This window comes from Eulemur rufifrons, chromosome 16, assembly GCF_041146395.1.
Source record: "Eulemur rufifrons isolate Redbay chromosome 16, OSU_ERuf_1, whole genome shotgun sequence".
Lineage (NCBI taxonomy): Eukaryota > Metazoa > Chordata > Mammalia > Primates > Lemuridae > Eulemur > Eulemur rufifrons.
This window is the reverse complement of record NC_090998.1, coordinates 87,934,125-87,951,674: the sequence shown is the minus strand read 5'-3', so window position 1 is coordinate 87,951,674 and position 17,550 is coordinate 87,934,125. Positions and strand designations below refer to the sequence as shown.

Genomic DNA, 17,550 nt, shown 5'->3' with positions numbered 1-17,550 from the left:
CCTGAAGCATTTTCCAATTTATCTTAATTTACAAAAATTAGGCTTGACAATTTAAACCCACCTAAGTAAGTATTAGTTTTTACTACACTGGCTAGTGACTGGTATTTCTTCCTAGTTAACAAGTGAAAGATCAGGGCCTAAACCATCTCAGCAGCCAAAGTACACAGCCGTGTTCTATATAATCAGACTGCCTGGGTTTGAATTGAGGTCCACTTACTATGCAACATTGTACAATTAACTTTTCTGTGGCTGTTTCCTCCTAAAATTGGAATACTGCCTCCCAAATTGTATAGTACTGTTCTGATAAATAACCCACATAAAAGGTTTAGTACCATATTAGCACAATGATCAATAAAAATTTATGTTAAATGGAAAAACAGCCTGGGCAACATAGCGAGACCCTGTCACTACAAAAGAAATAAAATTAGCTGGGTGTGGTGGCGCACCGCCTATAGTCCGAGTTATTGGGGATGCTGAGGCAGGAAGATCGCTTAAGCCCAGGAGTTTGAGGTTACAGTGAACTATGATTGTACCACTGTACTCCAGCCTGGGTGACAGAGCAAGACTGTCTTCCAAAAATAAAAAAGAAACACTGCAAAGTTGAAAGACAGGGCCTACAGTTAGATTCATCATTTGTGGCTCATCTCAGCAATCCCTTTAAAGAAAACCTGGATCACAAAATGTTCAATTTGCAACTCTTCCCCCATCCCCCAGACTAGAAATCAGCACTGTGTTATTCCCTACACATGCTTTGTAACTGTACAATCTCACTGTAGACTGTGTACAAATACACGGGCCCAGTCCTTTGTTTTAGGATGGTGGGTATGAAGGCCATTGCCTGAATTAAAGGCAAAGATTGCTATTAAGAGATACTTGGCCAAAAATGAATTTTCTTTCTCACTTTTGGAAACTTGGGCCTGTGGGGTGAATCAGTGTTAATATGGAGGTGATGGTTCAGATAGAAAATGTGAGGGGCAGTGTATGTCTTTGACTTTCTAAAATGGTCTAAATAATTTTGAGGTACTTATCATAAGCACATGTATGACACTTTGAGTTGGAATCATTTTTAATATTAAATACAAAAAGTGAGCACTGTTTTTTTTTGTTATTTTTTTTTTTTTTAAATACAGGTCTAATAGCCAAAATGTGCAGAGGAAATGAGCTCCTGCTCTGTCCTCCACAGTCCCCATCCTGTGGCTGAAGCTGCAGCTGGCCTTCCTCCTCTCCAGCATGTATAGGGATTCATAGTGGCCGCTTTACACTACAGTTGTAATGTGTTCTGCCTGTTTCATATTGTGTGCATGTCCCTCCCTGACACTGCCATTCTTTAAAAGAAAAAAAAAATGTCGTTAATGGTCAGGGATACATCCCTCCCACTGGCATCAGTTCCTACCCCGCAATGGGATAGTGAGATCTTGCAGTTAGGAGCAGTTCAGTGAAAGGGGTGAGTGGCCAGAGCTGGAATAACCACTTGCATGGTTGCACTCTGGTATCAGAGTGAGGACAGAAGAAATAAGTCAGAATAGTGTGGAGGGCACAGATGCAAGCTGACAGACTTTCTGTGAGACAATGTGGGGAGAATCTCCCCACCCCCAGGTTTAGACAGATCAATGTGCCAAAGTTAAAAAAAAAAAAAAAAATCCAAGTAATAGCAGTTCAGATACTACTGAATTTCAAATTTCTCCCACCAAGACAGCTCAAATATAGCAGAAACAATCTAGATCTTCCCAGGAAGTGAAGGTAGAGCCCCTGGCATTCCTCCGGACAGCCCTGTGTTAGGCCCTAGAAGTATCTGGAAAAGAAAAGGAGGAGTGTAAGGTATTGTACGGGCCCAAGAATCTCATTTTCATACCTGATGGGTCAGACAAGGTCTACAAAAACAATGCTGAGAGCACAGTCCTGATCCCAATCCCTACCCACATGTCAGCCACTGGTCTAACTCAAGTCTCCACCAAAGGCAAAAAACCCCCAGGGTCTGGGCTTACCTGCCGCTGCTGCAGTTGCTGCTGTTGCTCCATTTGCAACTTCTCAGTCTCAAAGACAACAGGAAGAACCAGGATCATAAAGGAAGTGGTCCCAATCCACAAGGCTGCTCTGGAAAACCTGCAGAGGGAGGGTGAGCACAGAGAGATGCAAACAAAATCAGGCAAGAAAGAACCAGTAACCAAACCTCTCACACTATGTACGCCAGTGTTTTTGATAAACATATACTACCCACTTCTTGCACCAAACTCCTAAAATAGGAGGAGCAGTACTGGTAGCTGTATAATCTAGTGATAGCAGAACTCAGCATTCTCCTGAGTTCTTACAAAGCAGCTTACACATTCATCAGCTCAGATGATCTGAAATGATCCCCACAACGATCCTGCCAGGTGGAACCCCCATTTTACAGAAGAAGAAATGGAAATTCAGAAAGGTTAGGGCACAACCAGCCCAAGGTCACTCGAACTCAGGTCTGCTGTTCATAAACCCGTGTTTTTTCACAGTACCAGTCACCCCATGTACATTCCCAGTGTCTTTACCCTCGCTCCTTACCTGTACATTTTTTGAGCCACAAAGAGGGAGAGATCAAAAGTGGCTCCGGCCGCGGACCGGACCCTCTCCGGGAACATCTCCGTCAGACCCCAGAGTCTCTCCGACAAGGTCTCATCTAGCTGTCGTGGAAGAGGAGCAGGTCTTGGCAGAAGCAGCGGCATTCACTCCTGGCCCCGCTTCGGCGCCGGGAGACGCCGACCCCTCCCCTGGAGCTAGGGCACCCCCGGGCCCAGCGGGGCCCCAACCCCGCCTCCCGGAGAGCCGCCTTTGCCCCGATCTCGCAGCACGCGGAGCGCGCAGAGCCCACACCCGCGGGCCCGCTCCCCGCCCTGCACCCCGCAGGGCCCTAGCACCTCGTCGTCGTCGTCCTCTTCCAGCTCCTCTTCAGTCTTCTCCACGTCGCCTTTCGGGAGCAATTCGTCCGGGGACAAGGGTTCCCCAGCTCCAGCGGCAACGGCGGCAGCAGCCATGGTCGTAGACGGACACCGGAAGCGGAAGAGAGCAGGCGAGCGCTGCCTACCGGCGGACAGAGCCGCCCTTCCGGGAGGCGAGACACGAAGGGCCGGAGACAGTGGCGCCCTCTGGCCCGCAGGTCCTCCAACTGCCTCCAGCCTGTCCGGCCGCGGCCGCACCCCTGCAGCGTCTTCTCTCGTCTTCCCTGGGCGTCTGGACTGCAGTGGGCCTAAGAAACAGCAGGGAAAGTTGCCAGGGCAGAGGGGCGCTTCCGCAGTAATTCTGTTCAGGGAGTTTAGGGCGGGCCCGGAAACCTGCATTTTAGCAAGCTTCCCTGGGGTCATTTTCCAGGGGGGTGTATTATTTGGTAGGAATAAATTAGCAACTGGTATTTTGGGAAAACATCAAGTAAACCATCCCAATGTACTAAAACAAAGGTAAGAGTTAATACTGGTGTGGGTGTGTGTGCAGTTCTGTGTGGTGTGTACTCATTTAATCTCAACAACGACCCCATTGAAGTAGGCACTGCTATCCCCATTTTAGAAATGAGGAAATGGAGGCACAGTATCAGGTTGCTGCAAGCATTTCTAGAGACTGGATTTCTATAAGTGGCTGTGCTGGTCAGAAAGCATGCCCCTGTAAAATTTTGCTAGGTTTTAGCTAATTGCCCTCCAAAGAATGACATACTTTCAAAATAGTACAGTAAATGGAAGTATCCTCTTCCACCGCACTCTCCCCAGCATTGGGTTTATCCATATTTTCATTTTTTGCCTATATGGTGGATGTAAACGCTTTCTATAACATGCCCCACAAGTTATTAATACAAGGGTAATTTGATAAACACTTTTAACCAACTGACCCTGGAATCAGAGACTCCCAGGATTAGGCAGTTCACATCCTTACCTAATGCATGACATTGTGGTAGTGAGTCTCTGTCCTATGCTTACAGGCTTCAGTGGGGCAGGAGGGCTCACAGTTCCTCCTGATACAGTCTTCAGGCCTTTCCAGCTTTGGACAGGGCAGCTCTGACTATAAGAAAGTTTTCCTGTCACAAAACTTTACCTACTGTATGATTCCATTATATAAAGTTCAAAAACAAGCAAAACAATCTATAGTGAGAAGTCAGGATAGTGATTCCGTTTGAGGAGGAAGGGGGAGCGATTTTTGGAAAGGGACAGGAGAGTGGCTTCTGCATGCTGTAAGGTTCTGTTTCTTGACCCAGGTGGTACGTACATGGGTACATTCATTTTGGCTAATTCATCAAACTGTACACTTATGAATTATGCTTTTTGCATGTGTTAAAAAGTTTTTTTTTAAGTAGACTAGCTCTGTATAAATTTGAGGGCAGCTTAAGAGCCGGTGCCAATGTCTTTTAGTTCTTTTGTGGGTTCTCTAAAGAAATGCAAGAAGACCAACACCACTGAAGGTAAAGAGGGCGATCTTAGGTTGATAGCTCAGACACTGATGACCCCAAGTGGAAAGGATTATAATTCACAATGCTAATGTGAAGAAGTTTTAGGAAAACCAATTAATTTTGCTTATTAGAACAATACATGACTTAAAAAAAAAAAAAAACTATGTTTAAGGCTAAAAGAACTCTCTCAATAATTATAAAATTGCCAAGAGATAAGAGAAAATCTTGAGAATCATGCCATGCAGAGTATTCAAAAGTTTGGAAGTAGATGAGATGAGCTAGAAAAGGCAGAATGAGAACAGAAGGCATAGAACACAGCCCTGTGGAATCAGACATTTAAAGGTCAGGGGAGAAGGGAAACCAGGGGAGTGTGGCATCACTGAAGTTTTCAAGGAGAAATGGCCAACAGCAAAGATGACATATGGTAAGACTGATGCCAGGCCAGAGGTCACGTCAGTGGACAAGGGGACAAGTTAGGGTGCTAGCAAGTGAGTGGCTGATGCCCCATGCCGGGAGCCACAGTAACTCTGCCGTTGGATGGGGGAGGGGTGCCCTAGATCCCTTGGCTCCGAGCTCCTCCATTCCCAGTCCCTAAGTCGAAGATTTCCACCTGCCTGTTTCAGTCCTGGCAGAATTTAAAACTGGTGCTACAGCAGTTCTTAATTGGGGGAGGGCATATGGCTCCCTTTGAAAATCTTATAAAAACTGTAAAACCTTCCCATTAAAAAGATGCCCCTTCACCCGTACCTGTACCATTGTGCAGAGTGGTCCCCTTGCCACGACCCAAAGTGGAAGATTTCCTGATTATTGCCTCTAATCCTGCGCTCACTCCCTCACGCCCACACAACTTTCTATTTCTGCTCTTCAGTGACAGTCCTTCCCTAATCCAACACTCAGCACGAAAATTCACAAAATTGTTGTGGTGATTATAAGAGATAATGTCAAGGAGACAGCACCGTTTACTTGGGTACTCCCGTGGTAGATTTGGTTAAGGCATTGAGGAGGAAGAATTTTAGCCAGAACCTGAAGGATGTATCTGACTAAACGGTAGCTGAAAATACATGGTAGCTCAAAGGAAAAACAGAACAAAACTTCCCTGAAGGAAATGGGGTTAGGGAGGTGAGATATGGGTGCTTTTCCCCCCCTTTTCTCCTGGAGACTTTAAACAGGATTATTCTTGAATTGTCTCAAACCCTGAAACCATCAGCAAACACTGCTGGGCTCCACGTACAAGTCCCATCTCGAATCTGGCTGCTTCACCTCCTCTCCTGCCGTCTCCCTGGACCCAGCCTTGCCCTCCTTCCCAAAAGCCAGTTGGATCATAGCATTCCTCTGCTCACATTCCACAATGGCTGGCTTCCTTGCTCACCCAAAAGTCCTTCACTGCAGAACTACCTACTGCAGGATGTTTAGGGTCCCTGGCCCTAGCCCCTTAAGGTGCCAGTGGTGGCGGGGAGATCCGTATCACTGTGACATCCAAATATGCCCCCACCCTTAGTGCCCTCCTGCTTGACTTCAGAAGCTGGGTTCCCAGCCAGAGAAGTCCAGCTCACGCTGACTCAGGCACAAATTCCCATACCAACCACTAGGTCCCTGACAGGTCCTGGCTAGTCCCAACTACCTGAAGCAGGAAGGCAGGGGAATTAGAGCAGAAAGAGACTGTTTCTGTTTCAGGTTGGGTTTTGTCAGTGCCCAGGAAGGCTGGAATGCTCTCCTGCAAGAGTGACATTTCCCCCCACACTAAAAGTTCTGTGTTTTGATGGAGCAATAGAAACTTAGACTCCATGCTCCATTTACTTCTTGAGGAACTCATGCTGCTTTTTTCAGTCATTTTGGCCACAGAGAGATTATTTAACATCATTTAATAAAAAAAGTAGTGTAAAGAGGAAAGTAGCACAAAAATATAGTGTTGCCATGGAAGGCTGAAGCCAAAGGAGGTGCTGGATTAGGGGAGCAAGTATTCTTCAAAGGCAGGGAGAAAGTCACCGGAGGGGCAGAGAACCAAGAGAGACACTATTGGTTCTGAGACCCCCTGATACACGGCTCTGTAGAGCTGGTGCCACACCACAGATACCAGCGTAAGGGGATGAGACGATGAACTCCAGCTGCTGCTCCCAACAGTGCCTGTCCAAGAGGGTGATTCTGGGCCACGTGCACTTGTCTGCCTATGTGTGTAGAGAGCATCAAAGGGCTTACCATCGCCCAGGGCTTCCCTGAGGCCTGGTTTACAGCCTGGTGTCCCGAGGCCATGCATTGCTCTGGCCTGGAATCTTAGTATCCTCCATGACTTGTCACCTTCCTACGGCCAGCCCAGGGTGCCAGTGCCTGTTGGCTCCACTATCTGATACTCTCTCACATGTCCCAATATACTAGTTTGGCTAAAAAAAAAAAAAAGAAAAAGAAAAAAAAAAATCTGCTCAGCTACACGCTATCCTTCCCCGACCAGTGGCTTTCTCCCTGCTCTCCTAACAACAGTCTCTGAGGCCTTCATTTTCTCCTCCGGCTGACACTCTTCAGTTCATCCAGTTCCTTCTCCATTAGGTGGGATTCAGCAGTGGTCTCTGAAAGCTGAAAGTAAAGCAGCAGGCTGTTAGGAATGGCATTTCTGGGCTATGCTCTGGGTGTCAAGGCCAGCCCTATGCACTGAAGAAGAGCCCCTGCATTTCTCTGACACTGCTGCCCCCACGGTGGGAACCCTGATGAGACAACCCAGGACCACAAGTACTTGGAGAATATTCACAATCCACTCTGTCAACAATCTGTCACCTATGATGGCATGGCACTCCTTGCATGAAGGACAGCAGGCCTCAAAGGATGAAAAAGACAGATATTGGTGACTCTAAGGGTAAGGGATTAGAGATTAAGTTGCTTTTGTAGCTCACATAATGGCAATTTAGGGAAAAAAATGCTTGAAAAAAATGCCACTCTCCTCATCAGGATCTTTTAATGAACTTTAGAGTAGAAGGTGGGAGACACTCACGATAGGGACAGAGAGACACCAGCTCTGTAAAGTACGGGTCAGCTTTCTGGGAAATAAGGGCTACACTTCCCGAGTGATGCACTCTGCCAGGTGCTTTCCTTGCACTAACGCACTACGAGTTAGATACTACTACTATATTATGCCCATTTCATTGCTGAAGAGACTAAGCCACAGAGCGGCTGGCCAGTGGAGCGTCTGGGCAAGAAACCCAGGCTGTTCCACTCTTACACCCTCAGCGTGTGCCTTCTCTCGATCCTCCTTCACGTGCTCTCTAGACACAACGTGCTGCTGGTTCTTAACAGCGGACAACTGGCGCTAACGCAGTGGTGGCCCCTCAGCAGGTCTGTGCCGGCTACTGATTGAGGCCCACTTGGTATGTGACACCTCCAAGCAATGAGCAGGCTGTTCCCTTTTCCTGGAATGTCTTCGTCCCAACCTCAGTTCCTGCTATTATTCTTATGTGTTCAGCTCAAATATCCCTTCCTCTGTGAAGCTCTCCTGACTTGACAAGATTAACTTCTCTCTCTCTCTCTCTCCCTCTATGCCAGACCCTGCACAGACTCCAACTTTTGCCCTTGCCACAGGCACTGTAATCATGTTGATTGTCCATCTCCCCCTCTAGACTGTGAGCCCTTGAGGGGTAGGGACTGTGTCTCTTTTGTGTGTGTCTGTGCACACAAAGCAATGTACCTGGGCACACTGGCATTGAGGAGATGCCTGTTGGATTAAATGACTCGAGGTGGAGCCACCCAGAAGGAGAACCTGAGCATCCCGTCCCCATCACCTGCCTCACCATGTCTAGCAGGATGTCCACTTTCAGCCGCAGGAGATTGTTCTCTTCTTCCAACTGCTGGTTCCGCCTGCGAAGGCGCTGAGCCTCCCTCCGGTCCACACCGCCACTAATCCCCATCTCTGGGGGAAGGACAGAACCAGTGGTTAAACCAGTAGAAAGGGGTTTCCTTCTAGAATCTTGTTTGACAGAACGGTAGGAAATGCAGCCCACCTGCTATCCACTGGCCATTTTCAAACTTCAGGCTTTGCCCTGTCAGGTTCATAGTGGGGGTTCCGTAGTCAAGGCCCAGCTCCACCTCCCGGGTTGAACGATCCAACTGTGGGCGAGACACCGTGTGACAGCTTCAGCAGGCCGCAGAGTATGGAACCTGGTCCCAGCTCCTCTTCCACTAACTCTGTGACCCCAACAACTCATTTCTTTTCTGTAATCATTACCGGGCAGCTTTAATGATTTTTTAAAAGGCCAGAAAATCAAATAATGTACAAAAAATTTTTAAATTACAAGAGAGAATAAATGTACATTAGATGCTTTATACATTAGATGTTTTCCTAAAAAGCTATATATGCTGAAATTTGTAAATTGAATTATTTTGTTATCTACTAGACACTTAACAGTTTAAGGAATCCCACTGTAAATTTTTAATAAAATGAAAAATCCCTTTTCAATGTCATAAGCCCCTAAGGTATCACTTGCTTAATATGAAGCTACCTGTGTCATGGAAAAGGCATAAAATTCTAACAAGCAATTAGTAGTAGCACTTGCTTATTAATGTGTGACAGTACAGTTTATATGTTCATATACAACTCACTGAGCACCCACCCTGAGTCAGGACTAGGTGCTGGGTATTCAGTGATCACTATGACTAGCTCTGCCTCAAGAGCAGCTGGACAGGGGGAGTCCTTCAGGTATGTGCCTAAGTGTCCCTTTCTCAGGGCTCCCTTGACCTTCCTATTTAAAATGACAACCCCATTCCCACCACCCGGCCATTCCCTACCCCAAGCCTACACTTCGTTTTGCTCCACAGCACTTATCACCATCTGATATAAACTTATTTTCTGTACCCTTCCCTGTTAAAATATTTGCTCCATGAAAGCAGAGATGTGATTTTTCCTGTCCTTGCCTTAATCTGCTTCCGTATACCCAGTGTTTAGAAGAGTGCCTGGCACACAGAGAGTTATCAATTAATAGCTCTCGAATTAATGAACAGGGAAGAACATTCTAGACAGAGGGAATAGCATGTACAAAGGAGGCTCACATGAAGCTTGGGTGGCTGTAGCATAAGGTGTGTAGAGGGTACAGGCAGGAAGGAGAGCTGGGACAACGCTGTGACAGGCCTTTTGTGCCACTGTCAGTAACTGGGACATTATCCTGTAATAATGGGGGACTTCGTCCCTACCACAGCTTCTCATGCCTGTCAGCATGTGTAAAACACTGCAAAGAGGACTGACTCCATGTCACAGTCAGAGACAGATGTCATGTAAGCATGCTGCTGCTCTTAACGCCGTGGGGTTCAGAGAGGCTGTCCAGAGAGACTGCCAGGTGCATCTGCATTTTTTTAATTTTAATTTTTAATTATTATGGGTACATAATAGTTGTATAAACACATGGGGTACATGTGTTACCTTGATACAGGCATACAGTGTGTAATAATCCAATCAGGGTACCTGGGGTATCCATCGCCTCAAGCATTTATCATTTCTTTGTGTTAGGAACATTCCAATTCTACTCTTTTAGTTATTTTAAAGTATTCCATAACATATTGTTGACTATAGTCACTTTGTTGTGCTATCAAATATTGTTTACTCATTTGACACATGGCAGGGAGGAAAGGGAGCCTCAAGGCCTGAGAGCCCCAGAAACTGGGACCCTGGGCCTCTGCTGGCCTGCTGCACAGGACACCCAGCCCTGGCCACAGTGGGGCTCCCCCACCACGAGTTTAACTGGGGACTGGGACAATGGACCCCATGACCCAAAAGCTGGGCTTAATGCTCAGCCTAACAGCCTGGCTGTTCTACCCTACTCACCTGTGGAGGACCAGCTCTGCAGGAAAAGGTCAGATAGAGAATCCAGGGTACCTCACTTTTTGGTGTGTGACAGCCAGCAACAGCTAATAGGATTACGGTAGAGATTAGAACCCAGTATTTGGTCACAGATGCTCAGAAGACCAGCAAAAAAGTGAGGGTGATTGTGTATATGGGGTCTGTCGTGGATGGAGGGGAGGCATCTCACAGCTGGGAACAGAAAGTGATTTCCATGTGTTCTGACTTTATGTAATATAATTTTTTAAATTCATAGAGCTTATCCATTCAAGTGGGTAGTAAGTTGCTTTGGAAAGTTATCATTTATTCTAATGCTATTATCATTGCTCCCCAAATTTTTAGAACATCTCAACTGTTTTAGGAGCTGTGACATATCCATTTGAATGCCATAAATGGTGGCAAACCATCATCCTTTGAAAATGAATTTGATTCTTAAACATGACTAAAATCAATTGCTGGCCAAGTCTTGGGAATAAAGTGGACATCAAATTGGATAATATTCTTTGGAGCCAAAAATCATAATGAAATTGATTGTCTTCTTAGGTTCTTGGATAAGCTCTGACAATAATTCCTATATAGGAGTTCCAAAATGCTCTTAGCAATAGCAAGGACATGAATTGAAAGGACGCCCTCCTATGACAATGCCTCTGGAGGAGCACACTTTCCACTCAGAGACCAGGCGTGGCACTCGTCACACTCACACCAGGCTGAGCCCGGTACTGACACTCACGGAATGCAGGTTGGAGAGAGAAGCAGACTTCCGAGGAGGCGTCTTTTTCGGACTGAATGTATTCCCAAAAAGAGGCATCTTTGGCCTAATGAAGGAAAGGCCAATGCTCCCTTCTCCTAGGGTCAGAAAAGTCAGAGGTACAAATAGTTGGATCAGTGACTTTATGCCATTGTCCTCAAATTATGAAAACATATTTTATCATGTTGCTATTAACGATCCTGGTGCTATGGTTTAAATGTGCCTGCCAAAACTCGTGTTGAAATTTAATTGCCATTGTAAATGCTATTAAAAGGTGGGAGCTTTAAGGGGTGATTGGGCCATGAGAGCTCCGTGAATGGATTAATGCCATTATCATGGGAGTACATTAGTTACTCGGGAGTGGGCTCTCGATAAAAGGATAAGTTCGGCAGCCATTCCCTCTGTCTCATGCACACACTCGCCATGTGATGCCTTCTGCCACGGATGACCCTCACCAAATACCAGTGCCATGCTCTTGAACTTCCCAGCCTCCAGAACCACAGGCCAATTAAACTTCTTCTTTATAAATTACCCAGTCTGTGGTATTCTGTTATAGCAGCAGAAAACAGATTAAGACACCTGGTAAAAACCTCCCATGTGTTGAATGCTCACGATGTGCTAAGATCTTTGCACGCGCTATCTCATTTAACTCTTACAACCACCCTCTGACTAGCTCCCCTTATTCTCTCCATTTGACAGATGAGGTTTAGAAAGATTAAGGTCCTAAGTGGGAGTCAGTATTTGAACCCAGGTCTGTGTGGCCCTACAGTTTGTGTTAACAGGTAAGTTTGTCATAAGTTGGCATCACCAGCTTTACAGTCTAGAGCAAGGCATGCAATCTCTACTTATTCCTGTACACTGGTAAGAATCACACTTGGAGCAACAGCCTCTGCATATACTCGATTTTAAAGAAATAAAGCTATACGTATAGTTCACTTCCAGATTGATAATAGTGACCCTCACTTGGTCCATATGTCAAAAGGTCACCTGTCCTGTATGGGAGGTGAGGTGTCCTGACAAAGGAGTAGGTTCGCAACATGGCAGAAGTGACAATGGCACCTTGACCCTGCACATTTGCATTCAGCATATTGTAACTTATTACAATTCTCATAGGCCTAGTTAAGCAGATTTACTGATATCACCCAGATTTTGGGGAGAGGAAAAGTAGGGAGAGGCAAACTTTTTATTTAAAGATGATATAAATACAGAAAAGTCTACAAAGCATCAGTGTAAGGCTTGGTGAGTTTTAACTACACACACACACACACACACACACACGCACAACCACCTTCAGATCAGGATACAGAACATTTCAGCATCCCATAAGCCTCATCCAACAACTTTACATACATGGACTCATATGGTGTGGCCTGTTTTGCGCCTGGCTTCTTATATTCAACATCATGTTTGTGAGATTTATCCATGTTGTTGTGTGTAGTTGTAGTTTGTTGCTATATAATATTCCACTGTGTGAACACATCAAAATTCATTTGTCTACAGATAATGAACATTTGAACTGTTTCTAGTTTTTGACTATCAAAAATAGTGCTGCTAAGAATATGCTTGGACATGGATTTCTGTACACATATGTATACTTTTCTAGTTCCACACTTAGTGGTAAAATTATTGATTCATAGAGTATTCATATATTTAGCTTTAATAGATATTGTCAAATGGTTTTCCAAAGTGCTTGTACCAGTTTATACTCCTACCTGCAGTGTACAAGAGATCTTTGTCAATATCTGGAATTTTCTCTTTTTCATTTTACCCATTCTGGCAGGCATGCAGTAGTATTGCATTGTTTAAATTGCTTTTTCTCAGTAACTAATTAAATTGAGCACCTTTTCATATACTCCTTTACTCCTTAGACATATATGGATATTCTCTTTTGTGACATGCTTACTTAAGTCTTTTGCCATTTTTCTAATGGGTTGTCTGTCATTTTCTTATTGATTTGTAAGGGTTTTTTATATACTGCTGGATACAAGTCCTTTGTAACATATATGTACAGTACTGAAAATATCTTCTCCCAATCTTCTTTTTTTTTTTCTTTTTTTGCTTATTGGTTTCTTTTGAGTTTTTTTTTTTTTCTTGGAAACAGGGTCTCACTTTGTCACCTAACCTGGAGTGCAGTGGTACAATCAATCATAGCTCACTGCAGCCCAGAACTCCTGGGCTCAAGCCAATCTTCCTGCCTTAGCCTCCCAAGTAGCTGGGACTACAGGTGTGTGCCACTGTGCCCAGCTAATTTTTAAATTTTTTGAAGAGACAAGGTCTTGCTTTATTGCCCAGGCTGATCTTGAACTCTTGGCCTCAGGCAATCCTCCGGCCTCGGGCTCCCAGAGTGATGGGATTATAGGCATAAGTCACTGTGCCTGGCCCCTTATTGGTTTCTTTTGATCAATGAAGTTCTTAATTTTAATGAAACCCAATTTATTATTTTTTTTAATGATTAGTGTTTTGTGTCACATTTAAAAATTTTTGCCTGCCCCAAGGTCATGATGATTTATTTTATGTTAACTTCTGGTAGTTTTATTGTTTTACCTGTCACATTTGGGTTCATAATTCATCTGGAATTAATTTTTGTATATGGTGTGAGACATGGACTAGGGTTCATGTTTTCCTGTATATTACTCAATTTTAACTTATAGCACACAAGTAGCTTAAAAATATTCCTTCTGAGAAACTGTAGACTCCTAACAACAATAAAAGCACAAGTAAACAAGAAAAAGCAGAACTCTCATTTTTCCTCCCCCTAGGTATAAAGTCTTCCTTCACCACATTGTGAAATAAAAATAAAGAAATTGGCCAAAAAAGTCAAAGGGGGTCTTTTCAAGACTATTTAAAACAAGGTTTTATATCAACTATCATTAAAAGATAACTCACAGTAGAAATCATTACAATCAGCAAGATGTGCATCCAATAAGAACATGAAAACTACTATGCTGTTTTCATCAAGGTAGAAATTAATTTCACTAAATTTATGATAAAAGTTTAGAAACCTCTTTGGAAGTTTCATAATATACAATACAGAAATATATGTATATATGATTTATAAATAAATAAATAAAAATAAAGATTTTGGGGTGTGTGGTCATGACAGTTTTACTGGTAGATGTTTGTAATTAAAAACAATTGTAGGCCGGGCGCGGTGGCTCACGCCTGTAATCCTAGCACTTTGGGAGGCCGAGGCGGGTGGATCGCTCAAGGTCAGGAGTTCGAGACCAGCCTGAGCAAGAGCGAGACCCCGTCTCTACTAAAAATAGAAAGAAATTATATGGACAACTAAATATATATATATAGAAAAATTAGCCGGGCATAGTGGCGCATGCCTGTAGTCCCAGCTACTCGGGAGGCTGAGGCAGGAGGATCGCTTGAGCTCAGGAGTTTGAGGTTGCTGTGAGCCAGGCTGACGCCACGGCACTCACTCTAGCCTGGGCAACAAAGTGAGACTCTGTCTCAAAAAAAAAATAAAATAAAAAAAAAAAAAAAAAAAAAAACAATTGTATATAGCACTTCTGGCCTGTATAAATAAATAAATAAAAATAAAAACAACTGTAAACCAGCAACCTAGGGGATAGCATTTGGGCCTGGGCACAATACTTTAGGACTTGGACAAACCAGAATGCACCCACCCAATTTAGTAGTGGAGGGGACAGGGGTATGGACCACGAGGTTGATGGGGGTTGAAACTATGCCACTGTCCAAAACAGTTGGACGCTGGAGGGCCCTGGTATTGTTTCTGCTGGAGAAAAGAGACTGGAAGAGGAGAAAGCATTAATCTTATGTCTGCAGAGGGCAGAACAAGAATAAAATATGAGGAATGTCCAGGAGGAAAGACCTTAAAGAAGAAAAGGGCACAAAACATATCTAACTAACAAAAACTAACTAGTATCACTTCCTGTGTATCCACTATGGGTCAGGCCCAATGCTGGGCACTTCATATATTTTTTCATTCCTTGCAGCAACCCTGAGAGGTAGGTATTTTCCTATCCATATTAGAGATAAGAAAACTAGGGCTTATAGAAACTAACCAATTTTCCCAAGGTGCACAGCCACGGTCAGTTAGCTAAAGGGGTGTGTGTGTGTGTGTGTGTGTGTATATATATATATATATATATAAAATTATCCTTATATTAATAACACATGAGAGAGAAAAATAGTAACATGTGCAGCACATCATGAAAGGATAAATTTTCATCTATCATACTGGCAAAAATTAAAAATTAAAAAGATGAATGAATACTGCCCATTGCTGGTGAGGGTGTGAAGAAAAAGACTTTCATTTACTATTGGTGGAAACATAAGATGCTATAATTCTTTTGAGGGCAATTGGGCAAAACCTGGTAAAATTTTAAATATGCGGCCAGGCGCGGTGGCTCACGCCTGTAATCCTAGCACTCTGGGAGGCCGAGGCGGGTGGATCGCTCGAGGTCAGGAGTTCGAGACCAGCCTGAGCAAGAGCGAGACCCCGTCTCTACTAAAAATAGAAAGAAATTATATGGACAACTAAAATATATATATACAAAAAATTAGCCGGGCATGGTGGCGCATGCCTGTAGTCCCAGCTACTCGGGAGGCTGAGGCAGTAGGATCGCTTAAGCCCAGGAGTTTGAGGTTGCTGTGAGCTAGACTGACGCCACGGCACTCACTCTAGCCCCGGCAACAGAGTGAGACTCTGTCTCAAAAAAAAAAAAAAAAAATTTTAAATATGCATGCTTTTGGGACAGCATATCTACTTCTAAAATTTTACCCTTCAGAAAGACTTGGACATAAACAAATATTCTCTATTGTTGATAACAGTGAAGAAAAAGAAACAATCCAAAATGTCTACCAATTATTGATGTAGCCAAATAAATTGTGGCACATTCGTATAACAAAATAGTAAATAGCAATTAAGGACAGTGAGATAGCTGTGTATGGACTGACCTGAAAAACCTCCAACACACTTTAACACTTAGAAAGCAAGTTGAAGAACAATGTATATAATATAATCTTGTATGAGAAGACAAAATAAAAATAAAAGCAAGAATATATGCATGTATAAAAAACAAACAAAAAACCCAGAAAAAGATCTGCAAGGATACACCAAACTGCTCCCAGTAGTTAAATCTGGGAAGAGAAGTAGGATGATTGACTTGAATGAAATTGCCATTTTATAGGTTAAAGAATGCTCAATAGTGGCAATTTCATGTGGTACAATATAATATAAAATTATAGTAAAGGAATATACTCTGGATTTAATGAGTTATCACACTGAGAATATATTCATGTATTACTTATGAATAAAACACAGTTAAGCAGCCCCTAGTACACCAACCATCTAAAGACATCTGAAGAGGGAAAAATAAGCCAAGTTGTTCTTGCCAAGTCCCCCCGCTGTGCTAAAAGCACTATGCCTGAGCACATCACCTGAACGCAACAGATCAGGTTCCAGGCCTGCTCTGTCCCTTAGTTGCTTGCTAAACCTTGGCCAAGTTGTTTATTTCTCCAGGTTTAACGAGGGGGCACCTCACTCATGACCTCACTAATTCTCATAACTCTTGTAAGCCAATAACTGTCTTCCACATATTACAGATGAGGAAAGGTCTGGATTAGATTCCTTTTAAGTCAGATCTAATAATCTACAAACAACTCTGGCTGAGATCCTGGGGTGTTGTGGGGCATCCGTGTGGGCCTGAGATACAAGCTGTCCCCTTGGCCCAAGGCAGCCTTCTTTCTAGTGAAACTCCCTGGGGGAGAGGGCCCAGCGAAGGGAGAGTGCTTGGTTCCCAACCATCACTCTGCGGCTCACCCCCAGTGGGACCCCAGCATTTATCCCCCTGGGCCTCGGCTTCTTTATTTAAAATCAGGAATAATTATGGTACCCAGCTCACCGGACGTCATAATTCTTTAGTGTTTATAAAAAGCAGTAGCATTGGATCCCCACGACGACCCTGCGAAGTAGATCAAGGGTGTCCCCATCTACAGATAACGATACCCATTACTAATCATGTGCAAAGCTTTTCCGTTTGCAACGGGACATAAAACACATTCTCTTATTTTAATTCTAACAAGAAGGTAAGGGAGTAATCTCTGGCTTTCATCAGATTCTCAAAGGGATACGTGTCCCCCAAAGAGTAAAGAGCCAGCCAAGTACATGTCTCGCAGGTTCACGGCCACCAGGGCGGTAGGACTCAGGTAACGGTTGTGCACAAACGTTCACACTCACGATCTCATTTAACCACCTTCACGGCGGATTTACGGGGAGGAATTACCGCCCCAATTTACAATCGCAAAAACCCCCTCAGAGGAGGGCGGCGACGCGCCTCGGATGGACCGGCCTCCGCCCGCGTCGCGGCGCCCTCCTGCCGCCTCTCTCCGGGGGAGGCCCGGGCGTCCCCCTCCTCGGGCCCTCAGGTGAGCCCAGGCCTCGCTGCCCGGCCACACCAGACTCGGAGACGTACCTGACGCGTCCCAGAAGCTGGGGTCCAAGCGCACTCGAGACCCCCACTGAGGACCCTACCGAGGTCCGGGTGACCCGCCGCGACCGCGGCTCGCCGGCCCCCGCCACCCGCCCGCTGCGCGCACGCGCAGCCCCGCCCCGGC

General features: G+C 44.6%; 3 protein-coding genes across 3 annotated transcripts in view; 1 reads left to right on the top strand and 2 right to left on the bottom strand.

The window, feature by feature from the left end:
* Positions 1–132: 132 nt before the first annotated feature.
* On the bottom strand, positions 133–3,011 carry TOMM22 (translocase of outer mitochondrial membrane 22). The gene is made up of 4 exons (XM_069490233.1): positions 2,889–3,011; positions 2,536–2,654; positions 1,986–2,103; positions 133–1,792 (listed from the first exon to the last, which is right to left on the bottom strand). Exons 1-4 carry the CDS (start codon positions 3,003–3,005, stop codon positions 1,718–1,720), a joined length of 429 nt encoding a protein of 142 aa, XP_069346334.1. The 5' UTR covers positions 3,006–3,011; the 3' UTR covers positions 133–1,717.
* A 3,659-nt stretch (positions 3,012–6,670) lies between these two features.
* On the bottom strand, positions 6,671–17,490 carry CBY1 (chibby 1, beta catenin antagonist). Its single transcript, XM_069490459.1, has 5 exons — positions 17,409–17,490; positions 10,945–11,060; positions 8,386–8,491; positions 8,176–8,294; positions 6,671–6,970 (listed from the first exon to the last, which is right to left on the bottom strand). Exons 2-5 carry the CDS (start codon positions 11,020–11,022, stop codon positions 6,890–6,892), a joined length of 384 nt encoding a protein of 127 aa, XP_069346560.1. The 5' UTR covers positions 11,023–11,060; positions 17,409–17,490; the 3' UTR covers positions 6,671–6,889.
* The window catches only part of FAM227A (family with sequence similarity 227 member A), a 66,457-nt gene continuing 66,008 nt past the window's right edge, over positions 17,102–17,550 (top strand). Inside the window, exons 1-2 of the mRNA XM_069491258.1 lie at positions 17,102–17,142; positions 17,253–17,361. Coding sequence (XP_069347359.1) covers positions 17,102–17,142; positions 17,253–17,361 — 150 coding nt within the window. The remainder of the gene's footprint in view (positions 17,143–17,252; positions 17,362–17,550) is intronic.